Below are 21,725 nucleotides of genomic sequence, written 5' to 3'. Positions count from 1 at the left end.
ACTTTTTTTAGTCCATATGGCTTAATAATCTCTTGCTTGAAATACTTGAATGAGACATGGGGGGAGAATTTCTAAAATGGCCTGCTTCACTTACCCACCAGAAAGCCACCTGGATCCCACCGTGTCCAATTTTAAAGTGCTCTTCTAAGCAACCATATGTACCAAATGATGTTGCACTATTGGAAAGCCGTCTCTAGAAATCGGGTATCTGTTCATCTCGTCAGTGAACATCCTCTTGGTCTCCATCTGCCTTTGGCCATCTCGTGTATTCCAACCATTAGTAATATCCCCTATAGCCTATAGAACCATAGAAGTTTAGGCGCAGAAGGAGGCCATTTGGCCCGTTGTGCCTATGCCAGCTCTTTGCTGACATTTCCAAATATGGCCAGATCATCAAAGCCCTGTCAGTTATTGGAGGACAGAAACGTTATCCAACATGTATATTAACTTTCCAACAGGATTTTAATTGCTTATTGTCAGCAGCAAAGCCAGTGGAAATGCATAAATAAAATCCATTTCACTTACACGAACTGTAGTTTGTCAAACAATTGGGTAAACCAAACAAAAACAATTTTCTAAGCCCAACTCCATTACAAACAATACAATGCTTCCTTTGTCATATTGGACAGGAATATTGGTTGGCCCAGACAGTTCTTTACTTCATCGCCAGATCTGGCTGGACTACATCAAGCACTAGCAGGACCTGCTCTCCTCTGCAAAACATGCTCACTAGTCTAGGATCATCCTGGAATGCAAAAATAACCCCTGGCTTTTTTTCTCCCCTACCAACCATGTCCCTAAACCCCTCCCCCCTGCTTCTTCCACCCTAAACTCCAACAACAAGTGCGAAGAATTCATGAACTTCTTTGTCACTAAGACTCAGACCATCCGTTCAGCTACCTCTGCCGCATCACTCCCTTCCGCTTGCCCACCAAGCCAAGGCTCCCTCCTGTCCCAGCCCTGAACTTGCATCTTTCTCTAGTTTCTCTCCCATTTTTCCTCATCCCCCCCACTGAGCTCATCTTGTCCATGAGGCCCACATCCTGCTCTCTTGACCTTTTTCCCACTAAACTGCTGACCACTTTCCCATCCATGTGCCCATGCTAGCTGATATTAGAAACAATTCCCTCTCCTCAAGTACTGTCCCCCTCTTTTTCAAATCTGCTATCATCACCCCCCCCCTCAAAAAACCCACCCTTGACCCCTCTGTGCTTGCAAGTTACCACCCCACCTCAATCCTCCCTTTCATCTCCAAAGTCGTTGTACATATTGTCGCCTCCCAAATCCGTACCCACCTTTCCCGCAACTCCATGTTTGAACCTCTCCAATCAGGTTTCTGCCACTGAAACGGCACTAATCAAAGTTACAAATGACATACTATGTGAATGTAATCATGGTGCAATATCTCTCCTCATCCTTTTCAACCTCTCTGCAGCCTTTGACACAGTCGACCACACCATCCTGACGTCCAGTCCTGGATGAGCTGCAATTTCCTCCAATTAAACATTGGTAAGACCGAAGCCATTGTCTTCAGCCCCTACCACAAATTCTGTTCACTCACCACCGATTCCATCCCCCTCCCTGCACCACCGGCTCAGGTTGAACCAGACTGTTCAACGTCAGCATCCTATTTGACCCCGAGCTGTACTTCCGACCCCATATCCTCTCTATTACAAAGCCTGACTACCTCTACCTCCATAACATGCCAGTCTCCACCCCAGCCTCAGCTTATCTGCTGCTGAAACCCTCATCCATGCTTTGTTACCTCCAGACTCGACTATTCCAATGCTCATCCAAAACTCTGCTGCCTGTATTCTAACCTGCACCAAGTCCCGCTCACGTATTACACCTGTGCTTGCTGACCTACATTGGCTTCCAGTCCACTAACGCCTCAATTTTAAAATTTTCATCCTCATCTTCAAATCCCTCCATGGTCTCACCCCTCCCTATCTCTGTAACCTCCTCCACCCCTACAACCCTCCAAGAATTCTGTGTTCCTCCAACCCTTGCACATTCCCCACTCCCTCCACCCACCATTGGTAGCAGTGCCTTCAGCTGTCCAGGTCCTAAGCTCTGGAATTCTCTCCCTAAACCTCACTGACTCTTTACTTCTCTCTCTTTTAAGACCCTCCTTAAAACTTAGCTCTTTGACCTTTGGTCACCTGTCCTAATATCTCCTTATTTGGCTTGGACCCAATTTTTGTCTGATTATACTCCTGTAAACGCCTTTAAAGATTTGGAAAATCTGTCTGTAGGTCCGTTCCCTGGTTAGACAAGACATTGAGTATGCAAGACAAATCAAGTCAACCTGGATCTGTCCATAAAAGGGTCTTGCAGTGCACCAGCAAATGATGCATTCTAGTGAACACTGTTAAAATAAAAACTTTACGGACATTGTTCAGTTTGCATACCAGACTTGTATAGAAGAGCAATGGAGTTCAGCACGTGCATATTTGCACCCAAATGATGGTTACACTTTAATCTTATGTGACGGCTAACATTAAAAACTTCTAAAAATAAAAGTTTATAAAGTTAGTTTGGGAATATTTTAAATGTGGCTTCACGCCAGATGCAATTATACTGCAGTGAATGTGAAGACCAAACAGTGTGATACTACCATCTGGAGGTGGATTCACACCTCTTGCCTAAACAAGCTTTGGGTGACTTTATACTTGAATTATACTATGTAGTTTGTTTCAATGAAAAAGCAAAACGGCTTCACATCAGCACAAAACATGTAGAATAATTAGCCTAGTAAGCAATTTTGAAATTACTTTATTTCTTAAGCAATGAAATAGGTTTCATTTTTGGGCTACTACATACCAGATACCGAAAGATCAATTTTTTTTTAACATCAAAAAAAATTTGCTTTCCGTCTGTACTGGTTTACCAATCACTTAGAATTGGTGACTCTAATGCTATTGCTGGAAGGTCTTTCTTTCAGGTTATTAAGCAACACAATTTTAACCATTAACTTGGATACCATTCGATTGACAGTTTGATTTTTGCAGAGACACTGTATAAGATGATCAGCAAAAGAGCCAGAGGTGACATGAGGAAACATTTTTTTACGCAGCGAGTTGTAATGATCTGGAATGACTCAGTGGTGGAAGCAGATTCAATATTAACTTTCAAAAGGGAATTAGAGAAATACTTGAAGGGAAATAATTTACTCGGCTATGGAGAAAGAGCAGGGAAATGGGACTATTTGGATAGCTCTTTCAAAGAGCTGACACAGGCATGATGGGCCGAATGGCCTCCTCCTATGCTGTACCTGTATGACACTATGAAAGGTATATCCATTTCCACAACTGGAGAAGCTGGTTTTGGGACAGATTGGAGGCAAGGGAGGTCAAAGAAGGTAAATCCTACCTTCTTTTGCAGCCTCCCCATGGACCTTCTGGCCTGGAGTCCTCTTGCTGCTGTTCCCCAACATTTTTGTTCATTTTTAAAAACACATAGGTAAGGTGGAAGAATTCATTAACTATCGTGTCATGTTTGAATTATGCCCATGCTATTCATGGAACAGGGTTGATGTTACATTTAGAGGGAGAAATGTATACATATTTCTTTCTAAGTAACATGATTCATCACATATTTGACAGTGAATTATTAAAATATTCAGCAATACTAACCCTCACAGGCTGACTATATTTCTTGAAAAAGAGGGGCGGAGAGGGGAGTTAAATTTGTAAATATGTGAAACCCAACCCCAGACTACGGCGAACGCGCTTACTTCTGGTTTAACCTGGGCAGGGATCAGGCGAGAAACCCTCTCTTGAGAAGCAGTTATTTTAATATGTTAACGAGGCTGCTTGCCTCAGATTTTAGCAGCCATTTGGATTTAACGGCAGTGGGCTGGGTTTCCCATGGCTCAGGAAACCCGGCAGCTAAAGGGAGACTAGAACTACTTTTCCAGCACTGCTTTTGGGCCAGGAGGAGCAGGAGTGCTTCCTCCCTGACCCCCAAGCTAACCATCTGACCATCTGCCACGATCTCTCCCTCAACTCCGATCTTCAGAATCCCCCCTTGCGATCTACCTCCCTCCCCGCGATCTCCCTCCTCCCGCCGCGATCTCTTCAGCACCTCCTGCGATCTCTCCCTCCCTCTCTTCTCTCCGATCCCTGGCTGTGGCCTTCTACCACAGGCCTTCCCACCCAACAGCCAGTCAGCCTTTCAATCTGGCTGACTGCCAGAAGGGAAAGGGAGAAAAAAAAAGTCAAATGAGATCCTGCTGTTAAATTCGGCAGGACCTCCACGTTCCCTGTATTTTTTTTATTCGTTCATGGGATGTGGGTGCCGCTGGCAAGGCCAGCGTTTATTGCTCCATCCCTAATTGCCCTTGAGAAGGTGGTGGTGAGCCGCCTTCATGAACCGCTGCAATCCGTGTGGTGAAGGTTCTCCCACCGTGCTGTTAGGAAGGGAGTTCCAGGATTTTGACCCAGCAACGATGAAGGAACGACGATATATTTCAAGTTGGGATGGTGTGTGACTTGGAGGGGAACGTGCAGGTGGTGTTGTTCCTGTGTGTCTGCTGCCCTTGTCCTTCTAGGTGGTAGAGGTCGCGGATTTGGGAGGTGCTGTCAAAGAAGCCTTGGCGAGTTGCTGCAGTGCATCCTGTAGATGGTTCACACTGCAGCCACTGTGCGCCGGTGGTGAAGGGAGTGAATGTTTAGGGTGGTGGATGGGGTGCCAATCAAGCAGGCTGTTTTGTCCTGGATTTCCGGGTTTGCTAGCCACTAAAAGTGGCTCCCTCCCCGCCTCCCCATAAATATCGTGGCCACTGAGTCTGAAAATCATTGGGCCTGCTGCGCTGGCTTAAGTTCAGCAGAGCAGGAATTGCTAGGCCTGATTTTGACCCACCCCCCACCCCGCACCTGATGACAGCAGGAACGCAAGGGCTTAAAATCGTGGCAGTGTGCAACTCACCGGGTCCACGCCGACTTTGCACCACGCGCCATTTAAACAGACACATTTTGGCCAGTCAACTAGGCAGGCGAGGGTCTAATTGATACGCAAAAGGCGGGATCTGATTTTGTCATTCAGACCTCAACGCCATTTTAACGTAATGTGTGTTTTGCGTTGAATGCCCAGCTCGCCAGCATGACCTGCCACGAAACAGAAGGGGCATCATTGTTTTGCAGTGAATAAAAAAAACAGCATTTAGACCTAATTTTTTTCTGATAACTACAGAGGTACTAGTACCAACAAGTGTAATTTTTTCCACAATGTAGCAACTTATAATGCACAATACTTTTAAAGCTGCAACATCCCACTTTCTCTTCTTGATGTACAGATTGCTGGCAAACAAAGGAGGCGGGAGCTCCGGGAAATCAGTTGGGGGAAACCCTCCCGCCAGCTTGACCTCCTTGTACTGCCAAGGGCCTTCCATGGGGCAGATGCAAATTCCAGCCACCCCAGGTCCCAGTGGCAAATTGCAACGATTTGTCTTCCATGTCAAAATTGGGCCTTAAGCCCTGAGAAAGTTTGGGGCCGTTGATTTACAGCAGTGTTAAAAGGTCTAACTCAATGTAACTGTGACATCTCAACAAAGATTTTGCATATATTGTTTCTACCCAGGCCTGGTCCTGAAGGCAAAAATTGTCAGGGCTCCCGTGTACAATACAGAATATGCAAGAATCCTCCTTGTCCTGCAGGAGTTCCAAGTTTTCGAGACTTGCAGTGCCAGTCATTCAACAGGCCATCATATCAAAAGCATTCCTTGCAGTGGTATGCCATCACCGATGAAGGTAATTATGTTTCTTAAGGCCTCTGTTAAGTATTCACAATTATGTTTGCATATTTCAAACAGCTGAATCCGTGAGACCCCATTAATCAGTTTTGTGACTTGACGGAAGTTTCTGCTGTTGTATATTGTGATCACATATGATAGCAAACAAATCGCCCAATGTAATATGGTTATAAATGACTCAATAGGTGTGTATCTCTAATCAGTTGGTAAGAGAGTGAATTCATCATATGGTAGTACATGCATCCTACCACTCTGTGGCACAGCATAAGAATGCACTGATATATTACACCAGTGATGTTCAAGATTCAATGCACGAGCCAAATGTGACCCACAAGCTCCTTTGATCCAGACCACAAAACTCCTAACAGTTCCTTTCTTTGCACTTGTGCACTTTCAAGTTGTTTAAAGTTGCCAAGCCTGGAGGACTGGAAAAGCCTGCTCCTTGATGGATTTTGAACAATCACAGAACCGACTTTACTAGTCTTCCAGGCCTAACAATTTTAAAGAGCTGCAGCATTCTTTCCCACTTCTTATGCTGCTTAGTGGCCCCAGCCAGATTTCTCCCTCTGCCCGTGCTCGCAGAGAAAATGTCCTTCGATTATATTCTTGAAGATAATGGAATCTCTCTAAAGATATACAGTGATTTAAAAAGTGTAGAGAGAAGCAGAAGCTGAACGAGGGACACAGAGGAGAGAGAATATTAGAGGACAGAGAGAGAGAGAGAGATAGGAGGAGTAGAGAGAGAAAAAGGTCCAAAAGAGGATAGAAAGGAATGGAAAACTGGAGGGCGGTAGGGTGAGTAGAAATGATAACAAAAGATGAGAAAAGGAGAGCAAAAGAACCAGGCTTCAGGCAGAGGAATTAGTGGGGAAAAGAGAGGGGAGGTTAAGGGAAAATGGGATGGGGCTTTTATGGGGATTTTGCGTTTTTGTATATGGGAGTCTTGCGCTATTATGTAAGGAACTTGCATTTTTATGTATGGGGCTTGTATTATTGCGGAATACAACTTGTTGGTTTTGATACATGTATTCGACCCCCAGCTCCAAAAGGTTGGACATCTCTGTATTACACGAGCAAGCAACATCCCAGATTTATTGTGAGCTCATCAGAATGAAGTACAACAGTGCCAGGAAAGGAAAACGTAATCAATTTGCATCCCCAGTGACGTTCAGGTCCAATGTAATACAGATCAATGACAACAACCTACTTTTTATAGCGCATTAAATGTGATTAAATGCACCAAAGTATTCTGTTATATTAAAGGCAAAGACTGAGACTGCTGCACATTAAGCATTCCTAGCTGGCCCAATATGACATTACCACATCAAATCTATTTGGATTTTCAAAAAGCCTTCGATAAGGCACTGCATTGTAGACTCATGACTAAGGTCAGAGCATGTGGAGTCAGGGGACCCGTAGCAGAATGGATAGCAAGCTGGCTACAAAACAGAAAACAGAGAGTAGGGGTTAAGGGTACACACTCAGACTGGCAAAAGGTGGGAAATGGTGTTCCACAGGGATCGGTGCTGGGACCACTATTGTTCATAATTTACGTTAACGATTTGGATTTGGGAATCAGAAGTACAATTTCAAAATTTGCAGATGACACCAAATTGGGGGGGCGGTGGTTAATACAAAGGAAGAATGCATCAAAATGCAAGAGGACATTAATAGGCTTGCAGAATGGGCATGTAATTGGCAAATGAATTTCAGTATAGATAAGTGTGAGGTGGTTCATTTTGGTAGGAAAAATAAAGAGGCCACATACTGCTTGGATAATAAGAGTCTAAATGGGATAGAGGAGCAAAAGGATCTAGGGATACAGATACACAAATCACTAAAAGTAGCGTTGCAGCTTAATAAGGCTATAAACAAGGCAAATCGAGCACTAGGGTTAATTTCTAGAGGGATAGAATTGAAAAGCAGAGAAGTTATGCTAAACTTGCATAGAACCTTGGTTAGACCACACTTGGAGTACTGTGCACAGTTCTGGTCTCCATATTATAGAAAGGATATAGATGCCTTGGAGAAGGTGCAAAAAAGATTCACAAGGATGATACTAGAACTGAGTGGATATACTTATCAGGGAAGGCTGAACAGGCTGGACCACTTCTCTCTATAAAAGAGAAGGTTGAGGCGTGACCTGTTAGAGGTCTTTAAGATAATGAAAGAGTTTGATAGGGTAGACATAGAGAAAATGTTTCCACTTGTGGGGGGGGTCCAAAATTAGAGGTCATAAATATAAAATAGTCGCTAATAAATCCAAACGGAATTCAGGAGAAACTTCTTTACCCAAAGAGTGGTAAGAATGTGGAATGCGCTACCACAAGGAGTAGTTGAAGTAAATAGCGTAGATGCATTTAAGGGGAAACTAGATAAGCATATGAGGAAAAAAGTAAATAGGGTTAGATGAAGTAGGAGGGAGGAGGTTCATGTGGAGCATAAACGCTGGCATAGACCAGTTGGGTCGAATGGCCTGTTTCTGTGCTGTAGTTTCAATGAACTCGATAAATGCTTCAAATATTCTAATAACTTCCAAGATTAATATAGACCATATAGTACAAGTTGAAGTAGAAATAATTTATAAATAAACCAAGCTAATGTATAATTCAGACAACATTATGTTGGATATTTGGCCCGATGAAAAATCAGGACATCAGCAATAGATGTTTTGAAAAGACTTGTTTAATGGGGTACCATTTTGTGAAGAAATATTTGGCAAACCTCTCTTTGTTTGCTTGCAAATACACGGTGTGATGACTTAAACCTCATCAAAATTCATTGTCACATCACTTGCTCTACATTATTAAGATGAAAATGGCACAAAGCTCTTTGTGACTCTTCACTTTACCCAAACCCAAAATCTATTTTATCAGATTCTGACCTTAATATACAGAAGATTAAATTAAAAATTAACTGAAACTAGTTCAAAAGTCCGTGGCAACAAATAGATATTGGAATGCTTGATAAAATAGAGGAACACACTGAAACCAAAAACTGGAAAATCTGCAGCAACAGTCTTTTTCTTGTATATCTGCAGTTTGTACAGTAATCACTTGAATTAAGGAAAGATGGACATCAAAACATAAAAGGTATCCTCAGCCAGCCAAGAGGTCAGATACCTTAGGCATATTATGGCAATCAAAACTTGATGAAATTATTTGTGCAGATCATCTGGGAAAATACAAGTGAAACTACAAAAAACTAATGAAGGGCATCAGCTGACATACTTGCAGTATCCACTCATTGCAGGAGGTGCAAGCCACCAGCTGCTCAAACACATGAAAGACACTGGTTGTAAAATACAATTTGACAAAACAAAAATCCTGTAAAGTAGAAAATTGGAAAAGGCTGTTAAGGAACCCAACATCTGCCTCATATATTCCATTTATACTGCCTCCCAGTGTAGGTGGACCTAGAATAATTCCTGCTTTGTTCCAAATCCAACCAAAGGTTACTCTGCAGACCACAGATGATGACAACTGTGGTAGAGTCCAGCCCGCATTTTGTGCTGTCAAGAGTGATTTCAGATGCACTGGAAATTGGAAGCATTGTGGCTTATGGTGGACAGTGTAAACTAGGCAGCACTAAACCAAACAAAGCATATTGCAGAAAACATGGGTAAATGTTATATTATAGAAACATGACATCTGTTATTCCAGTCCTGCGCTACTGATTGCTGTCCTAGATATTTTCCAATGTTGAACTGTCAGCTACACATTCCATTGTAAATATGGACAGAGGGATTTATTTGAAAAAATAAAAATAAGGACAAACTGTCTGACTTTAGGAACATAGGAATAAAGAAGTACGCCAGTCAGCCCCTCAAGCCCATTCAATTAGATCACGGCTGATCTCTAATTTAACTCCATTTACCTATCTTTGTTCCATATCCCTTAATACCCTTGCCTAACAAAAATCTATCCATCTCAGTTTTGAAATTTTCAATTGACCTAGCCTCCACAGCTTTTTGGGGGAGAGATTTCCAGACTTCTAATACCCTTGGTGTGAAGAAGTGCTTCCTGACATCACCCCTGAATGGCCTAGCTCTAATTTTAAGGTTAAGCCCCTTTGTTCTGGACTCTCCCACTCTCTATCTAGATAGAGAAATCCTTTAATCATCTTAAACACCTCAATTAGATCACCCTTAACCTTGTATACTCAAGGGAATACAAGCCTACTCTATGTAACCTGTCCTCATAATTTGGACTGAATTACATCTACGCACCCTGGCCCAATTATCCCCCACTTTCTAAACCCACTTCACCTGAAGAACACACTTAGTTTTGACTCCCTGGGGAAATTTTTTTGTCTTCATTACATGGGCCATAATCTGGCAGAGGAGATCACCCACCCATTCTAGAACCTGTCCGATTTTCATTCCATTGAAACCATGTAAACTTTGAAAGTAAACAGAGCCTCTTTGAGGGCAACACATAGGAGGGAAGGGTAGGAAGGAAGCAGGTCGAGGGTGAGGGGCATCTGGCCTCACCACCTGCCTTTGGGGAGAGTAAGTGGGGGTGTAAGGTGGGTGAAACTAAGGTTAAGTGTAAAGTTAGTGGCAACAGATCAAAGCGGATGGGAGAATACAGTGGGTGGTTCAAAGGGGAAGAGATAGAGATATTGATGGCTGTGAATAAGGATAATGATGGGAGTGAGGGGGTGGCAGGAATGGAGGCGGTAATGGAAAGGCGAAGGGGTAGGAGACATAATCGGAGAGAGAGGTTGGGAGGAAGCATAAGTAATGGGGGAAGGGATGAGAAGGGAGCCACTGAGGGCCACATTTTCCCTGCAACCCCCACCAAAAATGCAACTTGTAGTGTCAGTGTTTCTTTTCCCTGCCACCTCCCAACTAAAGAGAAAGAAGAAAAAGATAGAGTGAGAAGCAGAAGAGGACAAGAAGTGAAGCAAAAAAGCAAAGTTAGGGCCAAAGAAGTAGAAGAGAAACAAAATTGAGGTAGAAGAGAAAAGACAGAAAGAGAGAGAAACAACAACATGAAAGCAACAAAGACAGGTAAGAGAGAGAGCATATTCTCCAACTTAACATATACAACTCCATGGGAAATCCACAAATAAATTTGTAAATATATGTAATATTTGTACATGTATATTTATATACCAGTAAATTGCCCATAATGTTGCTTACAGTCAGTTGCAGAATATAAGTTTTTTTGTGTACAAGAAAGTGAAGGAGTTGGGTGAGAGATTTAAGCAACTCATTCCACAGAGACACCTAGGGCTCGATTTTACAATGGTGGTGGGTTGGCAGTGGGGGTGGGGTGAAGGTGTGTGTGGCAAACCTGCATAAACAAAACCTACCGTTTCCGACGCGGTTGCATGTTGATTGCTGATGATTAACGTCCTTTCCGGGTTTCGCGCCCAGCAGCCAGCCTGATTGACAGGCTAGCTGCTGTCAGGAGCTGCAACGCGAGGTTGCGGGGGGGGGGGGGCGTGGAGAAAGAGAGATAGCGAGACGTCATCCAGCGCTGGACTGGAAGACCGGGGTGGTGGGGGGGGGGGGGGGTGGCGGGGGGTAAGAATGGAAGATCCGGCGCTAGACTGGAAGACCGGAGTAAGGGGAGAGGGGAAGATCGGGGGGGGAAGATTGGGGGGGAAGGGGACGATCGGGAGGACATCGGGTGGGTATGGGTGAAGAGGGGGACATTGAAGCGGGAGACATCGGAGCAGGGTGCAAAGGTAGGTTTCACCAGTCGTGAATCAGAAGCGATGGGCAAGCCACCCAGGTAAGTTAAAAATTGTTACAATTACTTACTCTGTCACAGATAAAGTGTCTTAAGTACCTCATTGAGGTATATTTGGCTCTTTAACTGTCATCCCACCAGCTTTAATTGCCGGTGGGACTTACGTTTTCGGATCGCCCACACACACGCAGGTGAGTCCCTGGGAAACTCGGAGGTCGGCAGGTTAGAACCGGCTTCCGAACCTGAACGGGATTTCCGTGATTTTCGGAAACCCCTCCTTGCCGTCAATGCACCCGCAATTGCCTCCAAAAATCACCCCCCTAGTGTCCTGGCCCAAAAACTACATTGTGATAGTTGAAGTAGCAAAACTGAATGGGAAATGTTGACATAACAATTTACAATGCTAAATACTGACAAAAAAGCGTGACTAAAAATTATGACTACCAGAAGTAAGGTTTGTGAATATAAAGTGCGCGTCTTAACCAATTTATATAAATTATTATATATTTAATAATATATATAAATACAGTCGTTAATGTCCCATAGCATTGTTCATGGAGAAATAAACAAAAAACTATCTCCTCCTGTAAGTAATTGTAATGATTTTCCATATATTGGCTGGGCTGAGAGAGGCAACAGCATGAGCCGTTTAATCATGCTATTGATGCAGGACATTGCGACTGAGAAATTAATAATTTGAAGCTTGCAAAATTATAATGAGTAGCTGATCGTGATGAATTAATTTGATTTATAAGTAAAATTTGAAGAACAGGAAAAGAAAATTATTATATATGAGACAATCTCCCATGGAATTTCACACAGTGAATCAAGACCAAATACAGTCTTCAGGTCAACCAGAATTAGAGGGCCGGGAATAATTGGATCATAGGTGCGGAGTAAGAGGGGGGAGGGAGCAGAATGGTGGAAGGCGGGGGGAGAGCGAGGGAGGAAAGGGAGTGGGAGCAGGGGAAGGGGTGGTGGGGAAGGAGGGGGCTAGAGAGGAGGGAAATAGAGAGGGAGGAGGAGATGGAAAGGGATAAGAAAAGGGGAACATAGGGAGAGGAGGGAGATGGAGAAATGGGGGAAGGGAAATGGGGCAGACAATGGGAGAAGGGGAAAACCACGTCAACTGCAGGGGCTTCTATCTCAGTGGAGGGGGCATGCACTGTGAGGCTGTGCATCAATTCAGTTGGGAGAGGGTGATGTACTGAGAGGCCATGAACATATTTCATTGGGGAGGAGCAGAGACCAGGTATGTATTTCAGTGGGGTGGTGGGTGGGTGTGCATAGAGACCAGGAATGTATCTCGGTGGGGGAGGGGAGAGAGAGGCAAGGAATCTATCTGTTTGGGTGGCGGGGTGGAGGAACCATCTACCTCTGTGCGGGGGGGTGGGGTGGTTTAATATGTGAGGCCGAAAATGTTGCTGGTGGGGGCACACATGCCACAATTTTTCATATGGTGTGGGGTTGGTTGAGATTCCACCAAGCTTACGCTTCTTTTTGCCCCTGAGTTCCATTGCAGGAACATTACTGACATTAGGTATGGGTGGACTTGAGAAATGGGTGGGGATGTGCCAGGGTGTCAAAAATTATGCTGCACTACAGTATGCAACTTTCAGTTAAGGGTGGAATGATGCGAAGAAAGGAGGTCAGCAGTTCATCCAAGCTTTGGTGGGGGGCGGTGGTGGGGGGGAAGAGGTGGGTGAGTGGGTGGGCGAAGATGTTCAGGTGAATGGTTTCTCTGTTGTCCAAGGGGGTTTCTGATGGGATGCTGGATGTATGTTGGGGCTAAATTGAATCATATTAACAATTTCAAAGTTCCATGTAATATTTTCTGATGGCTAAAAGATCACCTGCTTCTCACCTTTAGCAAGATGTCTGATTAGCAAGTTGTTTGAGAACCTAAAACAACTTGCTAATCAGACATCTTGCTATGATATGGATATGAATGTAAAAGGTATGATCAGTAAGTTCGCTGATGATACAAAAATTGGTAGGGTGGTAAATAGCGAGGAGGATAGCCTCAGTCTGCAGGACGATATAGATGGGTTGGTCAGATGGGCGGAACAGTGGCAAATGGAATTTAACCCGGAAAAGTGCGAGGTGATGCACTTTGGAGGGACTAACAAGGCAAGGGAATACACAATGAATGGGAGGACCCTAGGCCAGACAGAGGGTCAGAGGGATCTTGGTGTGCAAGTTCACAGATCCCTGAAGGCGGCGGAACAGGTAGATAAGGTGGTAAAGAAGGCATATGGGATACTTGCCTTTATTAGCCGAGGCATAGAATATAAGAGCAAGGAGGTTATGATGGAGCTGTATAAAACACTGGTTAGGCCACAGCTGGAGTACTGTGTGCAGTTCTGGTCGCCACACTACAGGAAGGATGTGATCGCTTTGGAGAGGGTGCAGAGGAGATTCACCAGGATGTTACCAGGGCTGGAGCGCTTCAGCTATGAAGAGAGACTGGGAAGATTGGGTTTGTTTTCCTTGGAGCAGAGGAGGCTGAGGGGGGACATGATTGAGGTGTACAAAATTATGAGGGGCACAGATAGGATGGATACTAAGGAGCTTTTTCCCTTCGTTGAGGCTTCTATAACAAGGGGACATAGATTCAAGGTAAAAGGCGGGAGGTTTAGAGGGGATTTGAGAAAGAACTTTTTCACCCAGAGGGTGGTTGGAGTCTGGAACTCACTGCCTGAAAGGGTTGTGGAGGCAGGAACCCTCACAACATTCAAGAAGCATTTGGATGAGCACTTGAAATGCCATAGCATACAAGGCTACGGACCAAATGCTGGAATATGGGATTAGAGTAGACAGGGCTGATGGCCGGCGCGGACACGATGGGCCGAAGGGCCTCTATCCGTGCTGTATAACTCTATGACTCTATGACTCTAAATTGGTGCAGAGCCACCCTGTGGCTGCAGCAATAGAACTACAGGGAGACTCAATCCATGTTTTTCAATATGGGATAGTATAGAAGTAAATGCTTTTGTGACTGGAATATATGACGAAGGGTTGAGTGTTCTAAATGGCAAAACCCTATTAGAGCGCCACCTACAGGCATCACAGACTCGGATAAATGTCACAGGGTGTGGACACAATTAACATGGAAATCTCCACAAGGAATGTTGGCAGATGACAGGACATACTGATTTTAATAATATACAGAAATGTATTTCAGATTTCCTGTGTCATTGCTCATGGTGAGTTGGAGTGACTGGTGTCCAATATTATTGATATACTATTATATAAAATATATATAATTAATATAAGGAGGGAGCTTTAACTCAGTGGGCCTGGCAAAACGAAAAATTGAAGCAGAGCACAATGATCCATTAGGGGAGAGGGCCAGAGGCTGGAGGAGCCATGGGGAGGCACAAACAGCAGGAAAGACGAGGGGCCCGAGGGAACCCTAACTCAGTGGACATGCAGAAACAAAAATTCGAGTGGGGTAGGAGAGGGTGAAAGCATTTCCATTCCTGAGCAGGCAAAGAAGCATCGTGAGTGGCAAAGCAGGTGCTGCATTTTTTTTTTAAATTGCAGCGGATCAGCAGAGAGCCATATGGGCCAGGGCCTGAGGATTTTTTATTAGTAAGTGGGCCAGGAGGCCTCTTTTTTTTTTAATTAGCAGGACGCTATATGTTCTTGGGGCCTGAGCATTTTTAGAACTCAGTGCATATCAGGTGTGTCAGAGCCATACAGGGCGGGAGGCATGAAATTGGCGAATGAGGCCGGACAGAGCTATTTGAGGTTGCCAGTGGCTAGGTAGAAAAAATGAAAAAAGTAACATGTGCATTGGGGATTACAAAATGTACATCAATGGAGCTGGAGCAGAAGCTTGAAGAAGTGTTAAAAACACAGAAACTTACAGGGAAGTTTTGAAGCTGAAGTTGCAACAGAGGATCTGAAGAGCACATTATAACAAATACAAAGCGAGAAGCTGTGTGGTGGGAACAGAGAGGTGCTGCCTAGTGGCTGGAGGCCTGCAAGTATATTGTGACAGTCAACCGTTTGCATAGAATATTGCAATTATAAAATGCTTAGGTACAGATTCCCACTATAAATGTTTACATAGGCATTTCTATTGTAAATGCTGTCAAAAAGCTTTACAGAAATAAGGTTTGTGGACAGGAACTGCCACAAGCAAGATTTTTAATAATATATACATATAGGATATCTATATACATATAAGATGTGCTAATACAATGCATAACTTACATTTTTTCATAGGCTTGATTTAACGTAATGGCATGTTTCAATATTTTGATATAAACACTTTTACTTATTTATTGACTTTTTATTCAACTGTCAGTTATAAAATTATATTTATGTAGTTATAGGTAGAGGATTACTTAGCCTAATTCTGATTATTATGGATTAGTGGGAGCACAGTTCAAATTCTCACATGAATTGTGACATTGTATTCCTGAGAAGATTGTTTAAATTGGCACCCATAGCTTTCTCTGTAAAGTTAATAAACAAAATTACAAATATATAGAGAAACTACCTTATGGGAAAAAGTCAAAATATTTGATGCAACCAAAATGTAGCAAACTGGCTTCGCTGAAATTTGTGTATCCATAATGAGTTTGGAAGAATTGGCAAACAGCTGTACCATAGTATCAACAATGAAGTTTCAAAAACACAGTAGTTAAGATTTTCATGCTTGTCTTTTCATTGTTTTATCACAGTTGACAGGGTATAGTGCTTTTGGTGTTCAAAACAAAATAATAGTGCTGTAGCCCAAATGAAGACATTTGCATTACTCTGATAGAAAACTAGATGAAGCAGCATTCTCCTTTACATCATCGTCTCTGGAATGTATTCCATTGGTAGATACTTAGAGAATGACATATCATGGCACACAACCATTACCTTGAGCATTACATCACCAGCTCATAGTACTTTCTTTTGTAATAAAAAAGCCTTTTTACTTGGCTCTAATTCAGCCAGTCAGGCTTGGAAAGTCATTAACCACAGACTGTGTTTGATGTGTGACAGAGTATAGCCATGGTGTTGGTCTTACAATCTCTATTACAAGCGTAAATGTTCTTCTGTGGAACAGTCTCATATAAATATTACGATAAGACATTTGGGGAAATAAGGATGGGTAACCTTAGGACATTGCTTTTTTGTAAGCATTTGGACTTCAATGGAAAGGATAGGTGCCAAAATATCTTTTCACTATCCAAGAGTCAACTGTATTTTGAAGGAAAAAGCAAGTATGTGTAAGAACATATTCTTTTTTGCATTTATCTGTTCTAAGGTGTCAAATGGTTTTTCACTTGCAGCTCTTTACTTTTAAACCTATACCAGTTTTAATTTTTCAACTTAGGCTTTGGACAGGATTTGTTCTCTTGGAGCTGCAGACAGTACTAAATGCCAATTCTTAATATGGCACACACTGCAGCATTACCGTAAACCTGCCAATTCATTCATTCGAATGTATCAGAGTGAAAAAGTAATATCACATGTTCATCGTGCGAATGCATTTGATGCTAAAACAGTTATGCTGGCAATATAATAAACATTTATGTCACCCACCTATATGGATATATATATATCTATATAGGTGGGTGACATAAATGTATATAGATATATATATCTATATACAGCATTTTTTTAAAGTGCAGTATTGGCTTTCTTACTGAATTTTTCCCCTCCTAATTGGTTCAAAATTTGTGTGTTTCTGGTGCTAGATTAATCCATTATATTTCAGAAAGAATTGTGATGATTAATAAATTTGAGTTTAAGTGATGAAAGACTGGGAAAATATTTACCATATTGGAAATTACACCCAGGGGAAAAATACAGTCCTGCTGTTAAGGGTATTTTTAACAGTGTTGTCCCTAATCTGCACATTCCAATATAGGCTAAACACAGCAGCAAATTATTTCCACCAATTTAGCCAATTATTGTCTTAAGCACAGCAACCACATTCTGATCTTTTAAAGGGCATGCAGATAAGTGCTATGAATTGATTTGTTCTTTATATCAATGCAAAACTTAATGCAGTGTGACACACTGGGAAAAAAGCATTTTACATCAATTGCAGCAGTCACTGTGCTATCTGAGGTGGAGCAAGAGGCACAGAAAATGGGTTACACAGGTGGAGGCAGGAAGGAGACACTCAGGGTAACGTCCTAGGCCCAACTATCTTCGGCTGCTTAACCAATGACCTTCCCTCCGTCATAAGATCAGATGTGGGGCTGTTGGTTGATGATTGCACAGTGTTCAGCTCCATTTACAATTCCTCAAATAATGAAGCAGTCCATTTTTTTTATTCGTTCATGGGATGTGGGCGTCACTGGCGAGGCCGGAATTTATTGCCCATCCCTAATTGCCCTTGAGAAGGCGGTGGTGAGCCGCCTTCTTGAACCGCTGCAGTCCGTCTGGTGAAGGTTCTCCCACAGTACTGTTAGGAAGGGAGTTCCAGGATTTTGACCCAGCGACGATGAAGGAACGGCGATATATTTTCAAGTCGGGATGGTGTGTGACTTGGAGGGGAACGTGCAGGTGGTGTTGCTCCCATGTGCCTGCTGCTCTTGTCCTTCTAGGTGGTAGAGGTCACGGGTTTGGGAGGTGCTGTCGAAGAAGCCTTGGCGAGTTGCTGCAGTGCATCCTGCGGATGGTACACACTGCAGCCACAGTGTACCGGTGATGAAGGGAGTGAATGTTTACGGTGGTGGAAGGGGTGCCAATCAAGCGGGCTGCTTTGTCCTGGATGGTGTCGAGCTTCTTGAGTGTTGTTGGAGCTGCACACATCCAGGCAAGTGGAGAGTATTCCATCACACTCCTGACTTGTGCCTTGTAGATGGTGGAAAGGCTTTGGGGAGTCAGGAAGTGAGTCACTCGCCGCAGAATACCCAGCCTCTGATCTGCTCTTGTAGCCACAGTATTTATATGGCTGGTCCAGTTAAGTTTCTGGTCAATGGTGACCCCCCAGGATGTTGATGGTGGGGGATTCGGCGATGGTAATGCTGTTGAATGTCAAGGGGATGTGGTTAGACTCTCTCTGTCTGCATGCAGCAAGATCTGGCCAACATCCAGGCTTAAATTGATAAGTGGCAACTAAAATTTATGCCACACAAGTGCCAGGCAATGATTCTCCAACAAGAGAGAGGCTAGCCACCTCCCCTTGACATTCAATGGCATTACCATCGCCTAATCCTCCATCATCAACATCCTGGGATCACCATTGATCAGAAACTCAACTAGGCTATTAATGCTGTTGCTTCTAGAGTAGATCAGAGGTTGGGTATCCTGTGGCGAATGGCTCACCTCCTGACTCCCCAAAGCCTCTCCATCACCTACAATCATCAAGAGTATGATAGAATACTCTCCACTTGCCTGGATGGGTGCAGCTGCAACAGAACTCAAGCAGCTCGACAACATCCAGGGCATAGCAGCCCGCTTGATTGGCACCCCATCCACCAGCCTAAACATCCACTCCCTTCACCACCAGATGCAGTGCGTACTATCTACAGGATGCAGTGCAGGATTGTCGCCAAGGCTCCTTTGGCAGCATTTCCTAAACCCATGAACTCCAACACCTGGAAGGACAAGGATGTATAGGAACACCATCATCTCCAAGTGCCCCTCCAAGTCACACACCATCCTGACTTGGACATATATCACCGTTCCTTCACCGTTGCTGGGTCAAAATCCTGGAATTCCCTACCTAATAGCATTGTGGGAGTACCTTCAGCACATGGACTGTAGTGGTTCAAGGAGAAGGGCCACCATCACTTTCTCAAGGGCTACTAGGAATGGACAATAAATGCTGGCCTTGCCAGTGACGCCCATATCCCAGGAATGAATTAAAAAAACACAATTGAAAGGCTGTACAGGCCAAAAGTGAATTACCTAGTCTTCCTGGTTAAAGATAGTTTAGGAGGCTTAAGATCACCTGAGAGATAATGACTGAAATATGTTAAATGACTGAAATATGTTAAATGCTGGGAACAAATTTGGATGGATCCTCATTAAATCTAGGTGCTCTTCCTAGCTTGAAGTCATAATAGAATCATAGAATGGTCACAGCACGGAAAGAGGCCATACAGCCCATCGAGTCCACGCTGGCTCTATGCAAGAGCAATCCAGCTAGTCCCACACCCCCGCCTTTTCCCCGTAGCCCTGGAATTTTTTTTCCTTTCAAGTACTTATCCAGTTCCCTTTTGAAGGCCATGATTGAATCTGTCTCCACCCTCCCTCGGGCAGTGCATTCCAAATCATAACTAACTCGCTGTGTAAAAAGGTTTTTCCTCACATCACCTTTGGTTCTTTTGCCAATCACCTTAAATCTATGTCCTTTGCTCCTTCCGCCAATGAGAACAGTTTCTCTCTGTCTACTCTGTCTAGACCCTTCATGATTTTGAATATCTCTATCAAATCGTCTCGCAACCGTCTCTGTTCCAAGGCGAACAACCTGAGCTTCTCCAGTCTATTCACGTAACTAAAGTCCCTCATCCCTGAAATCATTCTTGTAAATCTCTTCTGCACCCTTTCTAAGGCGTTCACATCTTTCCTGAAGTGTGGTGCCCAGAACTGGACATAATACTCTAGTTGTGGCCGAACCAGTTTTTTATAAAGTTTCGTCATGACTTCCATACTTTTTTACTCTATGCCTCTATTTATAAAGCCCAAATGTTTTTTTAACCACTTTCTCAACCTGCTCTGCCACATTCAACGATTTGTGCACATATACCCCATATCTCTTTGTTCCTATTCCCCATTTAGAGTTGTGCCCTCTAGTTTATATTGCCTCTCCTCGTTCTTCTCACTGAAATGTATCACTTCACATTTTTCTGCGTTAAATTTCATCTGCCATGTGTCCACCCATGCCACCAGCCTGTCTATATCCTCTTGAAGCCTATCACTATCCTCCTCACTGTTTACTACCCTTCCAAGTTTTGTGTCATCTACAGATTTTGAAATTGTGCCCTGTATACCCAAGTCCAAGTCAATAACATACATCAGCACTGACCCCTGGGGAATACCACTGTACACCTCCCTCCAGTCCAAAAAACAACTGTTCACCACTATTCTCTGCTTCCTGTCCCTTAGCCAATTCTGTATCCATGTTGCTACTTCCCCCTTTATTCCATGGGCCTCAATCTTGAAGATAAGCCTACCATACGGCACTTTATCAAATGCCTTTTGAAAATCCACATACACCACATCAACTGCATTGCCCTCATCTGCCCTCTCTGTTACCTCATCAAAAAACTCTTTACTGAGACCGTGGCAGCATTTTCTTCCTTGGTAAAGACAGATGCAAAGTACTCATTTAGAACCTCAGCCATCCCCTCTGCCTCCATGAGTCGATCTCCTTCATGGTCCCTAATCGGCCGCATCCCTCCTCTTATTACCCGTTTACTCTTTACATACCTGAAGAAGACTTTTGGATTCCCTTTTATGTTATGTTATGTTCTTTTCTCATACTCTCGCTTTGCCCGTCTTATTTCCTTTTCCACTTCGGCTCTCAACTTCCTATAGTCTACCTGGTTCTCACTTGTGTTATCAACCTGACGTCTGTCATACGCCCCTTTTTTCCATTTCATCTTACTCACTATTTCTTTTGTCATCCAGGACACTCTGGCTTTAGTTGCCCTACCTTTCTGCCTTATGGGAATGTGCCTCGACTGTACCCGAACCATCTCCTCCTTAAAGGCCCCCACTGTTCAATTACAGTTTTGCCTGCCAATCTTTGATTCCATTGTTCTCATCCCATTGAAATTGGCCCTCCTTCATTTGAGTATTTTTACTTTGGAGTGGTCCGTGTCCTTTCTCATAGCTATTCTAAACCTTATGATTCTATGATCGCTGCTCCCTAATTGCTCTCCCACTGACACTTGCTCCACTTGGCCCACCTCATTCCCTAGAACCAAGTCCAGCAGTAGTTATTAATTTCATTTATTTCTCTAACTGCTGGATCATTCCAAATGTCACACATTGCCATAAGTTATAGTACCATGCCCACCGTGCATCTGGAAGGTAACTGATGCACACTCTTCTGTAAAGCTGATTCATTCATACATTTTATACTACTGCTGGCTTCTCTAGGGCATGGTGTGTGGCAGACTGTTCCCATATGGAGTTGCAGTCATTTTGAGCAAATCCAACTGTGTCCCTCAATGTCCCTCGGTGCCTGACACCCAGAATATGATCTCCTTGGTGACCGCCAAGCATTAGGATCAACACAGGAATCTTTCATTCTTAGTCAGCCTTATGCCTTTTTTTAATAAATATAAGATGAACTGCAAGAT

At 43.5% G+C, this 21,725-nt stretch overlaps 1 protein-coding gene across 1 annotated transcript in view; it reads left to right on the top strand.

Annotated features, from left to right (window-relative positions):
• The window catches only part of LOC137321076 (A disintegrin and metalloproteinase with thrombospondin motifs 19-like), a 464,190-nt gene that overhangs the window by 275,944 nt on the left and 166,521 nt on the right, over positions 1-21,725 (top strand). Inside the window, exon 13 of the mRNA XM_067983256.1 lies at positions 5,581-5,750. Coding sequence (XP_067839357.1) covers positions 5,581-5,750 — 170 coding nt within the window. The remainder of the gene's footprint in view (positions 1-5,580; positions 5,751-21,725) is intronic.

This window comes from Heptranchias perlo, chromosome 4 (assembly GCF_035084215.1).
Source record: "Heptranchias perlo isolate sHepPer1 chromosome 4, sHepPer1.hap1, whole genome shotgun sequence".
Classification (NCBI taxonomy): Eukaryota; Metazoa; Chordata; class Chondrichthyes; order Hexanchiformes; family Hexanchidae; genus Heptranchias; species Heptranchias perlo.
Note: the sequence above shows the minus strand (reverse complement) of the source record. Positions and strands in the feature narration are given on the sequence as shown.